Consider the following 18,954-nt stretch of genomic DNA (forward strand, 5'->3'; position numbering starts at 1 on the left):
ATTCTAGCCAGTCTCAGGAATCTTTCAGATTTGTTCCTTTCTGTTTTGGATAATAGCTTAAATATTTTCACTGAGTGTTGGTTACATTTTTACTTCAGTTCTTCTTGTTTTAAATTTGAGGCTGGCTCTCCCATGTAGGTTTGGTAGCCTCAGTGCTGAGAGCACAGGTGCATACTAAGGTGTTCACATACACCCCTGGTTTGGAGACAGAAGCTCTTCATTCGACAGTAATAAAGACGTGAAGATTCTACTCACAATGGAATTTGAGAATTGAACAACTTTTTTTTTTTTTTTTTTTAAGATTTATTTATTATTATGTACACAATGTTCTGTTTGTATATATGTCTGCACGCCAGAAGAGGGCACCATATCTCATTCCAGATGGTTGTGAGCCACCATGTGGTTGCTGGGAATTGAACTCAAGACCTCTGGAAGATCAGTCAGTGCTCTTAACCTCTGAGCCATCTCTCCAGCCCAAGAATTGAACAACGTTTTAAAGATTGTTTTCTTTTTTCTTTTTTAAAAATCCCTCTTAACTGGTGACTATCCTAATTCCAAGAACTAGGTGCCAACTGTTGGTGGGTGGGGTCATTCTGGGGATTGAATACAGGGCCTCACACTGTACCACTGAGTACCTCCCATCCTCATTCTTAACTGGTGACTATCCTAATTCCAAGAACTAGGTGCCAACTGTTGGTGGGTGGGGTCATTCTGGGGATTGAATACAGGGCCTCACACTGTACCACTGAGTACCTCCCATCCTCATTCTTTATATATGCTTAGTATCTGTTTTGTTTGTTTTTTGAGACAACATCTCATGCTGGGCCTATAACTTTCTATATAGACTAGCCTAGTCTGGAACTCACAGATATACCTCTGGCTACTTAGTCCTGGGATTAAAGGTATGTGCCACCCTGCCTGGCCTTGTTATTATTTACTTTTGAGACAAGTTTCAAAGACCTTGAAGTCCAGGCTGGCCTCCATCTCACCATATATCCGATGATAGCCTTGAATTCCTTATTCTTCTGCCTCTAGTCTCCAAACACTGATTACAGGTGTGTGTTGCTATGGTGGACTTATTTTCAAGGTCTGTATTTTTTTTCACTGCAACTATGATTCCTCCTCCACTTTGATCACTGTCTATATTTACATTTATGGAGAGCAGAGTGTTTAACACCAAGCATAGGCACTGCAACATAGCATAGCTGGAGATTATTTATTCATTTACTTACTTATCAATCTAGTTATTTGTTTGTTTTGGGGGGCAGAGTTACTCTGTGTAACATCCCAGGCTGACTTTGAACTCACAGAGATCTTCTGCTTCTGCCTCCTTTAATCTCTGAGTGCCGGAATAAAAAATGTGGGCCACCACCACCTGGCTTTGCCTGGCTATTTTTATTAATTTTTAAAAGTGTGAGGTGTGTGAGACGATGCATGTGTGTATCTGCCTGCCTCATAATTGCAGGTAAACATGGAGGTAAGAAGAGGGCATCTAATTGCCTAGAGCAGTGGTTCTCAAACATGTGGGTTGTGACCTCTTGGGGGTCAAACTACCCCTTCACAGGGGTCACCTGAAACCATCAGAAAGCACAGGTTTTGCGATTCATAACAGTAGCAAAATAACAGTTACGAAGTAGCAACAAAAATAATTTTATGGTTGGGGGTCACCACAACATGAAGAACTGTATTAAAGGGTAGAAGCATTAGGAAGGTTGAGAACCACTGCTCTAGAGCCCTGATTACAGGTAGGTGATTGTGAGCTGCCTGATGTGGGAACTGGGAGGGCAGTGTATGCACTTAACTGCTGAACCAGCTCTTCACATTCTCTCTCTCTCTCTCTCTCTCTCTCTCTCTCTCTCTCTCTCTCTCTCTCTCTCTCTCTCTGTATGTGTGTGTGCGCGCGCGCGCGCATGCAATATATCTTATTTTATGCTCGTTAGTGTATGTATGTATGTATGTATGTGCATCATGTGCTTGCCTGGTGCCTGCAAATCTCAAAGAGGGCATTGGGTCCCCTGGAAATGGAGTTAGAAGTGGTTGAGAGCTGCCCTGTGGTTGCTAGGAATGGAACCTGGGTCCTCTGCAAGAACAAGTGTTCTTAACTGCTGAGCTAGCTCTCTAGCCCTCTCCATTTTCTTTTATTTATTTAATTGCATTTGTACTCCTCTGCAAGTTACTTAACGTCAATCTCTGTTTCTTGATTAAATATGTATGGTGGCTTTAAAATAGAGTAGTTGTAGGTAGTAATTGTAGAGCAAGAACTCTGGGCTGGCGATGTAGGTGAGTGAGTCTGTCCCTGCCTGGTATGTATCAGGCTTGATTCCCAGGACTGCCCCAGCGAAACAACACAACTTTCAGCAGTATCAATAACTCCTCAGGCCTGTGCTCTGTGATGGGAGTTTCCTGAGCTTCTGCTAGCTTTGTCAACCTTAGCTTTTGTTTATTTTTGGAGATTTGGTCTCAACTTTTTGGCCTCAAACCTTTTCTTTAGTTTCTAATCTGTAAAATGTCTCCAGTTTATGGGCTGCTATGAGGGAAAAAATACCTGGAGGATTTTAAATGCCACGGATAAAGTTTGTGGTAACTGCTCTACATAAGGCTACTCTGATGACTAGAAAATACAGGTGAGGAATTTTACCCGAATTGCCTGGTACTGAGTGCTCAGTAAACAACTGTAGTAATTATCATTGTAATATTTAATTTAGTATTTATATTAAATTATTAATATAAATTATTTAATATTTTGGGCTCTAACCCAGGGCTTCACTATGCTAGGCAACCTCTCTGCCATTGAACTACTCTAGCCCTAATTTACTACTATCCTTATTTGCAGTAATAGTAGTTTTTAGACATCCTGCTGTGTTTTCCAGACTAGACTTGAAACACACCCCGACCCCACCCCTGGTCCTCAGACTCCATAGTACCTGTGGCTACAAACTTGTTTCACCAAGCTTGGTTCTGTAGTTTCCTTTTTATTGTTTGTTAATTTAATTTTTTTTGATGTCGCAGTAGAATCCAGAACGTTGCACATGTTGGGCAGTTTGCTGTATCATCACAGGTTGACAGGCTCCAGTCCCCTGCTGCTGTCATTGTATCATCCCTTCTTGCATTTATCTTAGAATGCTTGTCTTTCCTCTCTTTTGCTGTGGTTGGTATGGCAGAAGCTAAAACTTGGCATTTATGGAAGAGAAGAGAAAGGCACACAGAGATACACAGGCGGGGTTCTTTTCATGTGGAAAAGAGTATAACTTTGCAGTTTGGTGCATTTACGGAGCAGAGCAGGTTACTGGGAGCATCAGGCCTTTTCTAGAGCTTTAGAGGTCATAAGGGCTCAGAGCTACCTAATGAACATACTTCCCCAGAAGGCACACCTGAAGGTGGTTTTCCTTCTGGCTATCAGGTTGCCCTGCTTGTGAGCATGTGGAATGTGAATGCCAAGGGAAGAAGTAACCAAGTCACTGGCCGTCCTTGAAAGCTTACAGGCCTGAATAGCCATATTCTTTCAGTTGACTTCTGTTTGTTCTGGAAGACCACTCTTTTGCAGTTGCCTTCACTAGGAACTCTAGGAAGAATTGTTTCCTTTTGTTCACCACCCCTTTGTTTCAGTAGACTAGCAGTTGCGAACACCTTTAGAGGAACCAGCTTGAGCCGGGTGGTGGTGGCGGCGGCGCACCCCTTTAATCCCAGCACTCGGGAGGCAGAGCCAGGCGGATCTCTGTGAGTTTGAGGCCAGCCTGGGCTACCAAGTGAGTTCCAGGAAAGGCACAAACCCTGTCTTGAAAAACCAAAAAAAAAAGAAGGACCAGCTTGTAGACGGAGTGGGCAGGGAGCACCAGCTCACAAAAAACAACATGGAGTCTTACTGTTAATTATGAAAGCTCAGCCTATAGCTTAGGCTTGTCTCACTCGCTCTTAGAACTTAAATTGACCCATTTATATTAATCTAAGTTTTGCTTCATTGCTTTTTACCTCTTTTCCACTTTGCACCTCCTGTTTCCTCTCTGTCCTCTGGTAAGGATAATGATCAAGTCCTGGCTAGAATAGTCTATGAGGCTGGACCATCTCAGCTAGCAGCCTTGAAGCTGTTCTAGATGTAGAACTCTGAGGAAACTGCAGCAGACACTCTGAGAGTTTTTATTGGTGTCTGGTCCCCTTGCTTTGAAAACATATCAGCTTTCAAAGGTAACATACATATCTGCATTAACACATGTGTGGACTGTATGTTGTACACAAGCCAACCAAAGATGATTTTTGTTTTATGTTTGAGCAGGTAAAATATATGTCACCTGTCTTGTAGTTTTTCAAGGTTTATTTTTTTTTATGTCTGTAGCCAGGGTTTTCAGGAGGTCTACCCTGATCAAACCTGATCTCTATCAACCTTGAATGAATCCACACAGCCTTTCCTTTTGTGTGGAAACAAAAGCGTAACCTCTTCTCCAGAGCAGTTCATTTTTTTGACTTCCATTTTAAAGTTAAGGCATTCCTAAAGTATCTAGGCTGATTTAATTCAGCAGTTCCTCTTACAATCCCATGTCTCTCAGCAGCTGTTATTTGCTCATCAGCATTCAAAAAATTCAAAGCCAACAAGACACCATACCGGATCCAGACTCCCTGTGTATTTTCCATATTTACTTGGTTTCTGCTTTTTATTTTGTTCTCCCTTTAAAGACTTTATTTTATTATTTATTAACTATTTTTTTCTATGACTGTCTATACCCATTTTCTCACCTTTTTTAACCCTACAAACATTTTATTACACACATTGTAACCTCTTTAGAGGTTTGGTTTGTTTGTTTTTTCCCTGTCTGGATCTGCCTTTCCTGAGCACCTGCAGCGTTCTCTGACCAAGTGAGACACATATTAACCTCACGTCAGCCGCTGCTGCCCAGCTCAGCACTCGGTGCTGGTGGCTGGCTCTAATCCGCAGGCAGCGGCCGGTACCTTTGTATACCACCTCTGTGCACCAAACACCGGTCCACCTGAGAGACTGCAGGCCTAGAAAGCCACATCCAGCTCCTTGTCCAGATTTTCTTAGCTTTCTCAGGCCCTGTGTTTGGGTATTCAAGCTTCCACATTGGACGCCATATGTAAACGGATTTTGGGGGGGGGGGCTGCCAACTCACAAAAACCGACAGACACTTATTAATTATGAAAGCTCAGCTTATAGCTTAGGATTGTCCAACTAGCTCTTATAACTTAAATTAACTCATTTATATTAATCTGTTTTGCCTCGTTCCTTTTTACCTCTGCTCTCTTGTACCTCCTGTTTCCTCTCTGTCCTCTGGCATCTCTCCCACACTTAGATTAATCTCCTCCTCTTCTCTCTTTGCCCAGAAGTCCCACCTAACTTCATCCTGCTTAGCTTTTGGCCATTCAGCTCTTTATTAAGCTAATCAGAAGGCATCTCGGCAAAGATACATTTTCACACTGTACAAAAAGATTATTCCACAACAGTAGCTCTGGTGTCCAGTACCATGTCTTGCATTGAGGCATGTGATAACTACAGAGTGAGCAGATTAATCTACTTCTAAATTGTGATATTCAAACAGTTTTATTGTAGAACACAGTTTTGAAAAACTTTCAGTGCTTCAAGCATAGGATGACACTTTCAGGCTGTTTCTAATTCAGCTTCTTTGTAATAGTAACAGTTTCCTAGTGTACATGTGGAAAGAGAAGTAATTCTTTTTTTTTAAAGCAAGGTAGCCCTGACTGGCCTGGAACCAACTATGTAGACCAGGCTGACCTTGAACTCACAGAGATCTGCCTGCCTCTACCGCTCAAGTGCCTCTTGAATACTTCACCATGTGCAGCTTTTTTTTTCCTTAATACTTCAGGTTTATAGGGTATGTTAGAGTTCTTTTGCTCAAAATACTTATTTGATAAATGAAATTATAGGTAACTTAGTTGGGATAAAAAAAATATCACAAAGGAGAGCCGGGCAGTGGTGGCGCACGCCTTTAATCCCAGCACTTGGGAGGCAGAGGCAGGCGGATCTCTGAGTTCGAGGCCAGCCTGGGCTACCAAGTGAGTTCCAGGAAAGGCGCAAAGCTACATAGAGAAACCCTGTCTCGAAAAAGCAAAACAAAACAAAACAAAACAAAAAAAAAAAATCACAAAGGAAACTTACACACTTAACTCAGCTTTGAGAAGGGGTGAATTCAAACAGTGTACTAGTTTCATTTTATCTCAGTTCAATAAATAGGCAAACCCACAAATATGAAAAATGTTTCCCTTTCTTCCTGGACTGCTTTTGGGAACTTGGATAAATCTGAATAATTGTGCTAATTAAATGGAAAAAAAAAAGAAAGAAAGAAGGAGGCCATGCCCACCCCTAAAGTATGGAGAGAATTTTTATTGTAGAGATAAGGGAGAAAGAAGGCAGAGGGAAGAGTCCAGGCTCAACATGACCAGCAGACGAAACCAGACCATGAGAGGAGAGGGGAGGGAGAGGAAGAGAGGTGGCCCGGGTTAGCTGGCTACGTAGCCAGAAGACTAGCATGGCCCAAATGGCTGAGTTATATAGGGTCAGGCTGGGGAAGAGAAGTCCAGCTCCTGGGAGAGAGAGGTTTGGGGAGGGGGCAGGTGAGAAGTGCTGGGAGGAGCCACAGGAACTGAGTGAGACTTGTCCTAGGTTTGAGACTTAACACTAGTCATTATAGCAAAGGAACTGAATTGGTTGCTAGATTTTGCTTTTTTCTTTGTTTTTCAAGGCAGGGTTTCTCTGTGTGGCCCTGACAGTCCTGGAACTTACACTGTAGACCCAGCCTGCCTTGAATTCAGAGATTTATCTGCCTCTGCCTCCAGTGCTGGGATTACAGTGTGCCACCACGCCTAACTAGTTACTAAGATTTGATAAGAGAGCGTCTGAAGCACCTTAAAAATGTCTTTCTTCTGTTTGATTATTTAATCTTACATTTAATGTGTGTGGACAATCTGTGGGGTCGCCTCTTCTTTTACCATGTGTGTTCTAGTGGAGCTCAAGTTGGCCACCTTGGTGCAATCACCTTTACCGCTGAGCCATCTCACTGGCCCAGTATTTGGTAGTCAGTCAGTGTCTTGAGCGTCCCTCAGACTAGTATGTCTTTTAACCACTTAAGTAAAGCCCACTTAAGCTTTGTGAAAGAAAAGTAAGTGAGAAAGCAGGAAGAGGTAGCCATGAGGCCGCCCCAGGGGCTCTCACTTACAAAGAGACAGTTTCCCAAGAATGCAGTTACCTGGGTGTTGTGGTAGACTTGGGTTTGGAGGGTAAAACCTTGAACATTCAGTGCTTTCTTGTCCTAGCAGCCAGGAAACAGGCTGGTGCACAAAAAGAGAAAGTTCGTTATATGATTGTCCCGTGTTACTGCTACCATACATACTCGCACTTGCTCTGGCCGCCCCCTCTTTTCAGTTCTTGCATTTACACATTCATAGGTCTTAATAAAAACATTTTATTTTAGAAATATATTTATTGATTGAATGTGTAGCCAAGAGTGATCTTGAACTTTTGGTCTTCCTGACTTGCCTCCCAAATGCTAGGGTTACAGACATGAACCATCTTCCCCTATTAGATGTGTTGGTGAGCAAATTCCCCAGGGCTTCATGAATGCTAGGTAAGTATTCTGATCGGCCAAGCTAGTCCCCAGTCCTCAATTTTGTTGTTTTGAGACTTACTATGTTGTCCATTCTGGCCTAGAGCTTCTGGGCTCAATCCATCCTCCTACCTTAGCCTTGTGAACAGCAGTAACTGTAAGCACATGCTGTTGCTTGGCTTTCCATTTCCTTCTAGTTTTCTACTCTAACCTTCAACCCCACACACCTTACTATGTAGCCCAGGAAGTTTTGAACCTGTAGCCCTCATGCCTCAGCTCCCCAACTGTTGGGGATTGCATGCATGTACCATTATGCTTGCCTTCATTACTTGAAATCTCTTTAGGTAGTTTTATTCGTGGTAGGGAATTGAGAAAACTTAGGACAGCACCGGTTTAATGGTTCGATGTGTCTACCAAAGTTGGGGATGTGGCTCTGTAGTAGGGCTTTGATTCACAGCACTGTAAAACAAAACTCGAATCCACCAAAAATAATAGTGAAGTCCTGGCCTCTCCTATTTCTCAGTGTGATGTCATTTGGAAGTGGAGCCTTGCTGCCATAATGAAGTCATCCTAGTTCCTTTTCTGTTGCTGTGATACCCTGATAAAAACACAAAGGGGGAAACTTACTCTGGTTCACAAGTGAAAAGTGCAGTGCGCTGTGACTGGTAACTCAAGGCAGCAGGAGCAGGAAGCTGCTGCTCAGTGTCCACAGTTGGGGTTCCAGAGGGGGAATGCTGCTGCTTGCCTCTCTCCATTTCTACAGTCCACATCTGCCCAGGAGTGATCCTGCCCCACATCAGTTAACATAACCGAGGGAGTCCCTCACTGACACTGAGAGGCTGACCTTGTAGAGAATCCCTCACAGATGTGTCCAAAGGATGGTTCTAGGTGTTCTTAGGTGAGTCTAGATTTGGTCAGTTTGACCATACTAACCATCCAACCATGCATCACAAAAGTAAAAATGAGATCAAAGGGCAGAGAGATGACCTTGGTGATTCTGACAGAGGCTGAGAGTGGAGTGATGTAACTGAAAGTGAAGGAACATGAAGGACTGATAGCCACTGCCAGAAGCCATGAAGTGTCAAGAAGGCTGATGCTCCTGTAAATGTTTAAGAGGGAATGTGTCTCTGCCAAGACCTTGACTTCAGACTCCAGAAATAAATGTGGCAGTACTGTTTGTTACTTTAAGCCAACCATTTATAATAGTGTTTTGGTAGTGCTAGAAGACTAGTTTAAATTTTTTATTTGTAAAAGTCTTTCTAAGGGACTAGAGAGATGGTTCAGTGATTAAGAACATTTATTTCTGCAAAGATCCACATGACAGCCAAGAACTGTCTGTAACTCCAGTTCCAGAGAATCTGACCCTCTACTGGCCTTGGTGGGTACCAGGCACATACAAGATGTGCATATATATGTTCAGGCAGAGTACTCATATACTTTAAATATAAATAAATAAATATTAAATTATTAATGTTTTCTTTTTAAGTCCCTCCAAGATCACCAGCACATGCTCCTTGGCTTACAATGGGATATATCGGAAAATAGTCAAAATAAAATTATATACCTAACCTGCCAGATATCCTAGTTTACCCTAAACATAGTCAGAGCATTTATGTGTGTTGGTGTTTTGTCTGTATGTATATCTGTGTGAGGGTGTTGGATCCCCTGGAACTGGGTTTACAGATAGTTGTGAGCTGCCATATGGGTGCTGGGAATTGAACTCAGGTCCTCTGGAAGAGCAGCAGGTGCTCTTAACCATTGAGCCATCTCTCCAGAGCGTTTATTAGCTTATAGTTAGGCGAAATCATCCAACATAAATCCTGTTTTACAATAGACTGGAAACTTGTTAGTCACCCATTGCAACTTTTATATCCTTTTTTATACTCTGTGTACCTAGGATGAAAAGAAATACATGATTTGTTTGTTTCTGGTACTGGGTATTAAGCCCACCCTTGTACATGATAGGCCAATTGTCTACTTCTATTGGTGAAATTATTAAGGCCACTCCACGTAGTTAAAAGGGAGGTTTATTTAGTGGTGTAACTTACAAATGAAGGGATAGGTAGGTTGCAGGGTCTGGGAAAGACGCAGTGTAGTCCGGCAGTATTCTCTGGAGAACTCTGTTAGGTCTACCTCCACCATCCAGGATCCAGGGACCAAGAGAGGCGGCCCATCGGGATCTTGGGTCTTCAGGTTCCTCTCTTGGCCCCGCCTTGTAGGCGTGACAGTTAACGAAGCCTCAGTGGAGGTTGGAACTTCCAGATCAAAGCTGGAATGGCTACCCACTACATACTACCGCTGAATATACTGTAGGTCTCCAAATATATAGCCTTTTAATGCTGTAAGATAGGAAAATTACATGTCTATCTTCTTTTGATTAGCCCCATTGCCATACATAACTAGAAAAAGATTGGATAAAATTAGTAAGATTATTCTGAACATGGTATGAAATGGAGCTTAGAACCACACTTTCTGACAGTAGAATCTGGGCTTATTCTGCACACCCATAGTTAACATTACTTGGTGGTGCAGGGCTGGATGGGGTGGTAGAGAATTTAGGATTGCTGTGAGCTTGTGGCCAGCTTGGGAAACATAGCATGACCGTGTCAAATCAAACCAAACCTAAGTAAGTTAACAAAAACCCTTGGACCCTGGAGTGGAATTCCTTTTTTGAGACAGGGTCTCAACTGGGTAGCCCAGGCTGACCTCAAACTGTAGAGTACTCCTCTTTAAAGTGGTCTTTTAGGAACACTTGCTTATAGGGACATTTCTGCAGTTAAAAAGTGCAATTACCTCTCAGTGTCATGGCTGAATCTGTTAAATTTCTTTCCCTTTGAGTGGTAATTTTGGAAACTTTGTTATGTTTGCTATCTTATTTTTAAGTTTCTGTTAAAACACCATGACCAAAAGCAGCTTGGGGAGGATGAAGTCATAACATTGGATCAGAGGTTATATACCCACTTTGGAAATTTAAATCTGATATTACACATTGCTAAAAAGTGGGTAAGTTCTGCTAATGGGTCTACATACAAGCAGTGTGAGGACTCCACCCACACACATACTTCTCAATTTTCTTTTTTATGCTTAGGGACATTCTGAGACCACACAGTAGGATTTTGTGATTTACCTCCTCAGGCATCTCAAAGTGTGCTTGTTAATACTAATTTTGTTTTGCTAATTTTAGCTTGGTTTATTTTCAGGAATTAATTTTATCTTCGTTGTTTTTGGGAATTGAACCCAGAGCTTACTTATGCTTGTAGAATATTTGTTTACACTGTAAAGATGTGTCTCTGCCTAAGGCGCCTTCTGATTGGTTTAATAAAAAGCTGAATGGCCAGTAGCTAGACAGGAAAGAATAGGCAAGACTTTTGGAGAGAGAGAGGATTCTGCGGAGAGACAGGGACTCACCAGCGAGATGCAGACCACATACCTAGTGGAGGAGTAAAAAAAAAAAAAAAAAAAGCCACACGGTAAAAACATAGATTAATAGAAGCAGGCTAATTTATTTTATAAGAGATTGTTGGGGATAAGCCTAAGTTAAAGGCCAAGCTTTCATAATTAATATAACAAGTCTCCGTGTTGTTATTTGGGGCCTGGTGATCCAAAGATCGTCCAATAACATAGCTTGCTATACCTTACTTTCATATGTATGTCCTTTCTTAGAGGTGTGTTTTATCATGGTTGGAAGTAATCATAGAATTATGTTTTCATTTCTGAAGAGCAAAGGAGATAGGAACACTGGGTTTTATATTCCCTGGACAGTGTTGAGACCCTGCAACATTTACTGTTGAGTAAAGTTGCATATCATTTAAAATGGAATCCTAAATATTAGTTTTCTAAAATGTCTGTAACCTCAGTGGACTGGAACTCTCAGTAACAAACTTTAATCTTTTATTGTAACAGAACCATACTTTTATTATGAACTCACTTAAGAAATTTAGAAATTAGTGTTTTGATTTTAGCTAGATCTCTGATCCTTCCAGTACTAAAGAATATTGTTTACATAAACATTTGTCTTGCTTTTTACTCAGGTGTGGACACCTCAAGATCGCCAGTGTATCCTGAATTCCTTGGCACAGTTGCTCCTTGATAAGGACTATACCCTTTTGCTTGGTCGCCAGTTGCGCCCTATCCTTTTGGATTTGCTGGAAAGAAATGCTGAAGCCATTAAAATTGGAGGCCAAGTTAACCATGATCTACATGAACGTCTCAGTGTGTCAATGAGCAAACTCATTGGTAACCATCCTGACGTTCTTCCGTGAGTAGCAGTTTGATTCATATTCTCTGTGAGGTGATAACCTCTTCTCTCAAGTCTGGTGGGATGGCCCTTGCTGTAACCAGAGCACTTGGGAGGTTGAGATAAGAGGCTTGTGAGTTTGGGGCCAGCCTCCACTATATAGCATACCCCTGTGGGTTTTGTTTTTGTTTTTTAACATTCAGTTTTTAATTCTGTAGAGGGTGGCACAGAGGACAGAGTAGGGTCAGTTCTCTCCTTCTGCCATGTGTTTCCTAGGAGTTGAATTCATGTGTTCAGGCTTGGCGGCATCAGCCATCTCCTCAGGAGCTCTTCCTGAGCACCCCAGTCTAGCCTCAGGCTCTCAGTCTACCAAGTGCTGAGAGTCAGGTGTGCATCCCTGCCCCTGGCTTAGCTGTCATTACAGGTGTGAGGAAACCGCCACGGCGTCCTCAGTCATCTCAGAATTTGGCAGGATGTACTTAGGAGGTAGATGTGAAGTTGGGTGAGAATTCTTTCTGGAATCACTAAAAGGAGAACTAGCTTCTAGGGGGCTGGAGCAATGATTTGGGGATTAAGAGTTCTTCCTGCTCTTTCAGAGGACTAGAGTGTGGTTCCCAGCACCAGCATCAGCTTTTGACACTTCAGGGGTCTGACAAACTCTCTGGCCTCCACGGGCACCCAAATGCACATGCATATAGACACACACAGACACATAAATAATAAAATCTCATCGGGAAAAGCAGCTTCAGACTAGGAGTGTCCCTCAACTTGACACTGTCACGTAAGGCCTGGTGTTCAGTCCCCAGCACCACTCCCACCACCCCAAATCATCAGATTAACAGCTGTGTTAGAGCTGGATTCGAATGTGTTTATGGTTACGTCTGTAGTAGGTTGTGTCTCCTGTGGGTTTTTAAGTTGAGAAGACTAAGGGCTTTCCTTCCAAACAGTGTGTTGCTTGATATGGTTTTCATCTGGTCCTCACATAAGAAAAAATGAAGGGCTGGGCAGTGGTGACACACAACTCTAATCCCAGCACTGGGGAGGCAGAGGCAGGCGGATCTCTGTGAGTTTGAGGCCAGATTGGTCTACAGAGTGAGTTCCAGGACAGCCAGGGCTACACAGAGAAACTGTCATGAAAAACCAAAAAAGAAAAAAAAAAAAGAAGAAGAAGAAGAAGAAGAAGAAGAAGAAGAAGAAGAAGAAGAAGAAGAAGAAGAAGAAGAAGAAGAAGCAGCAGCAATGAAGGGGCTGTGTTTTTATACGCTGTTGGAGAAGCAGACAGAAGTAGCCTTAGCACTGAACTGTGGTAGAAGTGCCATCTCTAGTGAGCTTTCCTGGCAGAGTGTGTCAGGATTATGTTAGAGATTCAATAAGCTTAGGAATTTGCTGTCCAGTTTTCCACCAACATCCAATTTTATGTTCTTTTGTTGTTTGGTTTTGGCCTAAAACTCACAGAGATCCACCTGCCCCTGCCTTCTGAGTGCTGGAATTAAAGGTGTGTGACACCTCGCCCAGCTAAATTTTATGTTCTTAAATGAATGTTAGACAAATGCTTACCTTTTCATTTTTCCAAGGCAGTATATTTCATTTTTTTGCCATGTTCCAAAAATAATACAGCTTATAAAAGGCACTGTATTATAGTAAATTTAAAATGTCCAGAGAGTATTAAGAATGTGACTCAGTGATAGGTCACTAATCTGGCATGTGTAAGGCTCTGGGCTGGATTCCCAGCACTGGAATAAAGGAAAACATAAAAATGTTGTGTGTAAATGACAATTTGATGTATGGTTAAAATGAACTGTGGGTGATTATGAATAATAAGATTTTGATTTTTAGGGTGTATGTGTTTATTTTGATAGGGTCTCACTACGTATCCCTGGCTGACCTGGGACTCAGAGACATCCACCAGCTTCTACCTCCCTAGTGCTAGTACTAAAATGTGCCACCCGACTCCGTACAGACACCCCCCCTCCTGCCAGCATGTCCCCTCTTTGCTTTATGTCCTTTTTTTAATTTTTGTAATCCATTGAGTTCATTTAGTGCAGCCTGTTGGAATGCTGACTGATTTTTGGCTTGGTGCTGCTTAGGTGAATTCATGACTGCAGTGACCATGTCCTGTCTAGAAGACAACATTTCATAGCTCCCCTCCCTGTCCTCTGGGTCAAAAAAAAAGGGTCTTTTGGGGGGTGGTTTGAAACAAGGTTTCTTTGTGTAACAGCCCTAGCTGTCTTAGAACTCACCCTGTAAACCAGGCTGGCCTCAAACTCAGAGATCCACCTGCCTCTGCCTCCCAAGTGCTGGGAATAAAGGTGTGCGCCACCACCACCCAGCAAGACAAAGTTCCTAAGCATGATTATCTGACACGTGAAAATTTCTGCCATGGGTGCTTACTTCTATTATGTTTATTGCTTTTCTTTCAGTCACAGGCATAGTTCAGCAATTTCTGTATCAGTCTAGCATTCGAGAGCACATAGCACCCCAAATCCTTCAAGATTCCAGAATGGGCAAAAAGAGCATGTTGTAATAGTATCATAGGGACTCGGGGTTCATGGGGGCAATAGCCTGAGTCCCTTTGCCAAAGGAGGAAGTGTCTCCAGAACTAAGATTTCTGTAAATTGTGCTGCTTCAGGCAAAAAGAGAATCTGAGCAAACCCTCCCTTCCCCCCACCTCTGGCCTCTGGCTCAAACTGTAAATTAACTCATTTGCTCTTACCAATCTCTGTCTCAGGTTTTTGATGAACAACAAACCTCAAACTTCTGTTAACATTTTCTCACATGTATTTATTTATCTTGTACACATATTGGAGATTGTACAATTTAAAAATGACTGCATAGCTCATACACAGTTAAGAGCGATTCATTGGCTCTTTTTGTATATTCATGTTATGTGCAACCATCAACCCAGTCATTTTTAGAATGTTTATGTATTTTTTTCCCCTTGCTTTTTGTTGCCCTGTGCATGGTAGGTACGTGTTCTACCATGCAGCTACACCTCTAGTCCTTTATACGTATTTATAAAATAAAACTCTTAATGTCATTAAGAACATATTAATTAATAATACAGTTGTTATTTATATTTTTAAGACTTAAGTATTTTAAGGCTGTTTTATGTTCATACATAATTGAGAGGAAGTTAAAGAAATTTTCTGTATGTACATAGCCCTTGCTGACTTTGAAATTAATGATCTTCCTGCCTTAACTGCTGAAGTTCTGGGAGTATAGACACCTGATACTAATTCTTTCAGTCTTCTCTCTCCTTTTTCCCTATCCAAATCTGAAGATTTACAAGTTTGGTTCTCTGTTTGGAAAAGCCCTTTTTAGTAACATTGTTTTTATTACTGCACTCTGTTTTTTGTCTGTTGACTTGGTTTCTTTTTTTTGGGGTGGGTGGTGAGACAGGGTTTCTCTGTGTTGGCTGTCCTGGAACTCACTGTGTAGACCAGGCTGGCCTCAAACTCACAAAGATCCCTGGCTCTGCCTCCCAAGGGCTAGAATTAAAGGCGTGTACCACCACCACTGGTGGTATTTGGTTTCTTCTAATTTGTAGTTGCTTGTTAGGTATAGTCTTCCCAGTTAGCACTGCTTTGGCTGTGTCCTGTACTTTTCGGTAGGTTGCAGCTTTAGTTTCCTTTGTGTCTAGGTGTTTTTAAATTTCTCTTATGTATTCATGTGTGCCTCTGCCCACGTGTGCCCATATGTCTGTACCAGTGTTTCTCATGGACTCTCTGCTTTTCCAGAGAAGAATGTATCTGCAGAAACCATTCAGTACGTTTACTATAGCCTCTCAGCACAGGGATTACTTGGTTCTGCTGCCTCCTTACTTTATTTCCTGTCAGAAGACTTCTCCGCTTCTCCACCTGTTACATACTCTTTCTCTTGGTGATGTGTTCTTGAACTTTGTGTTTCATTTGCAACTAATGATTATTATTATTATTTGTGTGTGTGCTCATAAAGATCTCTGAATGCTTTTTGTTTGTTTGGTTGTTTTTTTTTGGTTTTTATTTATTTGTTTGTTTGTTTATTTATTTATTTGTTTGTTTTTTGTTTTTCAAGACAGGGTTTCTCTGTAAAACAGTCCTGGCTATCCTGGAACTAACTCTGTAGACCAGGCTGATTCAAACTTACAGAGAGCCACCTGCTCTGCCTCCTGAGTACTGGGATTAAAGGCGTGCGCCACCACTGCCCAGCTTTTCCTCTGTATGCTTTAAGATGTATCCTAAGCACCTGGTTTTACCTCCCTGATTCAGTTGAACATTTCTGTTTTCATTCCTCCTCTCTTTCTGTAAGTGGCTCTCCCTTACTCAGCGGCATGTCAAGAAGAGTTAGAGCATGGATTTTCCTATCTCTAGATAGTGACATAGTAGTGAGAATTCAGTAAGTGTTCTATGAGTACAGTCAGTAATTATCACTCAGGATAGCTCTGCTTTTGTGGGTAAAGCCTTGGTGATTGCAGCTTCTGATCTGGTGTCTCATGCTAGGGCCTGTTCCTGAACTGGAATGGTTCAGTCTTTAGGACTGTGTGGCTTCAGCATTGTTCTTCCCACTGTTCTGAGGTACCAAGAGTTCTGTTAAGATCCACAATTCTGTCCATCAGTACGAATGGGCACTTGGCTGCTTCTCTAGGGAATGAAGATAGTCATTTCCCCAGTTCTGTCCGTAAGGATGGATAGGCACTTGGCTGCTTGTACCAATGAATGACGATACCTACCATCTTCCCTCCTGAAGGTTTGCCCTGCGCTATTTCAAGGACACCTACCCAGTGTTTCAGAGACTCTTCCTTGAGAGTTCCGATGCTAACCCCGTACGCTATGGACGCAGGAGAATGAAGCTCCGGGACCTAATGGAAGCTGCCCACACATTTCTGCAGCAGAGGCAGCTTGTTTTCCGGGAGCTCTGGGACTGGAGTGTGTGTGTGCCTCTCCTCAGGAGCCATGATGCTTTGGTGCGCTGGTATGTGGTTTAGCCTATGCTTTTGACTTGGGTGGCGGTGGGGAGGGACAAAGAAAAACCCTTTAGATGTGGTTTTCCTTTTTATTTTCTTTCTCTGTTTAGCCTTGGCTGTCCTGGAATTCACTCTGTAGACCAGGCTGGACTTGAACTCACAGAGATTTCATGTCTCTGTTTCCTGAGTGCTGGGATTAAAGGCATGCACCATCATCACCTGGCTAGATGTGGTTTTCTTAAATTATTTATTTTATGTGTATGTGTGTTGTCTATAGGTTTGTACTCTTAACTGCTGATTCTTCTGTCCAGTCCTAGATCATTTTGTTACTGTGAATTTTTAGTTCTTACCCCCTTTATCCAGTGTTGCTTCAGAAAAAGATGATATACATGGAGTTTGACCCTTTTTCCTGTGCTGCTAAATGAATTCATCATGTTTATTTTGTGTTTTACTCATAAGTGTATGTTATGATAGGGAAGAATTCATTTTCTAGTGCTTAGCAGACAGGCACTTTTCTTAATCAACTGTAGGTCAGCAGAATTGATATGCTTCCCTTTTCCTCAGGCATACAGCTAACTGTCTTGCTTTGGTGACCTGCATGAATGAAGAGCACAAGTTAGCCTTCCTAAGGAAGATTTTCAGTAGTGACGAATTGGTGCATTTCAGATTGAGGTAAGCGTGGATTTCCTGGAGGTCTTTTGTGTGTTTTCCGTGTGGATTTCATGGAACTCTTTTTTCTTTTTCTCTTAGGTTGTTAGAAGAGGCCCAGCTGCAGGACTTGGAGAAGGCCTTGGTTTTGGCTAACCCAAAAGCCTCCCTTTGGCACAAGGGAAAGGAGCCCCAGTACATTCAGGGACACCTTGTTTCAGCTGACCTCTCTTCCAGTGTGACGGCTGTCTGTGGTATAGTGCTGCCCAAACAACCATCTGGTTCTGGAGAACAGGTATTACAGCTTCAGTGGTGCTTTGCTCTGTAAACCCTGAGTGTGCCGTTTCCTTGGTCAGGGTACATGAATCATGTGTAATCCACATTGAGTTTGCTAAAGTGCTGTTCCATTTTAGAAGTTATGGAGAATTAAAGATAAATTCACCTTGAGTTTCTCCTGACTATTCCCTTCATCGCCTTTAAATCTGAAATTAGAAATATAATGCCACTTGTGTTATGCCTTGAACTTTAGCAGAATTCAAAGCTGGGCATAGTTACACAAGCCTGTGGTTCCAGCTACTCAGTAGGCTGAAGCAGGAGGACTCTTGAGACCAGCTTAAATAACACAACCAGACTCTGTCTCAACAATAGAAAAGAACAAAACAATAAACCAAGACTGGTGCTGAGACATACTTAAGGACTAAGGATATAACTTGGTAGAAAAGCCCTTGATTGGTTAGGCCGGGATGACGAGACAAAACAGGAGACTGAAGTTCTTACTGTACCTGAAAAAATTAGGTGCATTGAAACATACATAATGCATTCTCGCAGTGCCCAGATTTTCTGTTATTCCACAGACTGTGCACTCTTTTAGTATGTGTGTGCTTCTGCATCTGTGCAAGAGATGCAGCTTAACATGCACTTAACATGTAGCTAGATTGCTAGTTCATGAATTGTTGATCTTATAAAGTTTTTTTTTTTTTTGGTTTTTCGAGACAGGGTTTCTCTGTGTAGCTTTGCGCCTCTCCTGGAACTCACTTGGTAGCCCAGGCTGGCCTCGAACTCACAGAGATCCGCCTGGCTCTGCCTCCCGAGTGCTGGAATTTAAGGCGTGGGCCGCCGCCACCACCACCCGGCTGATCTTATAAAGTTTTTACAAATTTTTATGTGTGGGTGTGTGTGCCTGAGTGTATGTTTTGTACACCACATGAGTTCAGAAGCCCTTGAAGGTCAGAATTTGTGTTGAATACCTTGGAACTGTAGTTAAAGCATTGTTAATCTTAAGTATAAAATTATAGAATGTTGAAAGAGTAATAAAACAAAAGCTATTGGTGATTGATGAGGCTCTTAAATTGATTTAGAAATTATCCTGGTCTTGCATGAATCTCAAATGGTCTTATTAATAAAAACCCGGAGCCAGATATTGGGGTAAATGCTGAAAGATCAGAGAGACAAAGGAACAAGCCACAGTCAATTTTCATCTTATCTACTCCACGAATCCCCTGACTGAATGCCTCTGAGTCCTCAGCTGAAAGGGCTTTTGGTTCCTGTCTCCTTAT

At 42.2% G+C, this 18,954-nt stretch overlaps 1 protein-coding gene across 1 annotated transcript in view; it reads left to right on the forward strand.

Annotated features, from left to right (window-relative positions):
- The window catches only part of Mdn1 (midasin AAA ATPase 1), a 146,942-nt gene that overhangs the window by 1,894 nt on the left and 126,094 nt on the right, over positions 1–18,954 (forward strand). Inside the window, exons 2-5 of the mRNA XM_042270948.2 lie at positions 11,603–11,829; positions 16,534–16,758; positions 17,315–17,422; positions 17,501–17,693. Coding sequence (XP_042126882.1) covers positions 11,603–11,829; positions 16,534–16,758; positions 17,315–17,422; positions 17,501–17,693 — 753 coding nt within the window. The remainder of the gene's footprint in view (positions 1–11,602; positions 11,830–16,533; positions 16,759–17,314; positions 17,423–17,500; positions 17,694–18,954) is intronic.

The sequence above is a fragment of the Peromyscus maniculatus genome, chromosome 2 (assembly GCF_049852395.1).
Source record: "Peromyscus maniculatus bairdii isolate BWxNUB_F1_BW_parent chromosome 2, HU_Pman_BW_mat_3.1, whole genome shotgun sequence".
In the NCBI taxonomy this organism is placed as follows: domain Eukaryota; kingdom Metazoa; phylum Chordata; class Mammalia; order Rodentia; family Cricetidae; genus Peromyscus; species Peromyscus maniculatus.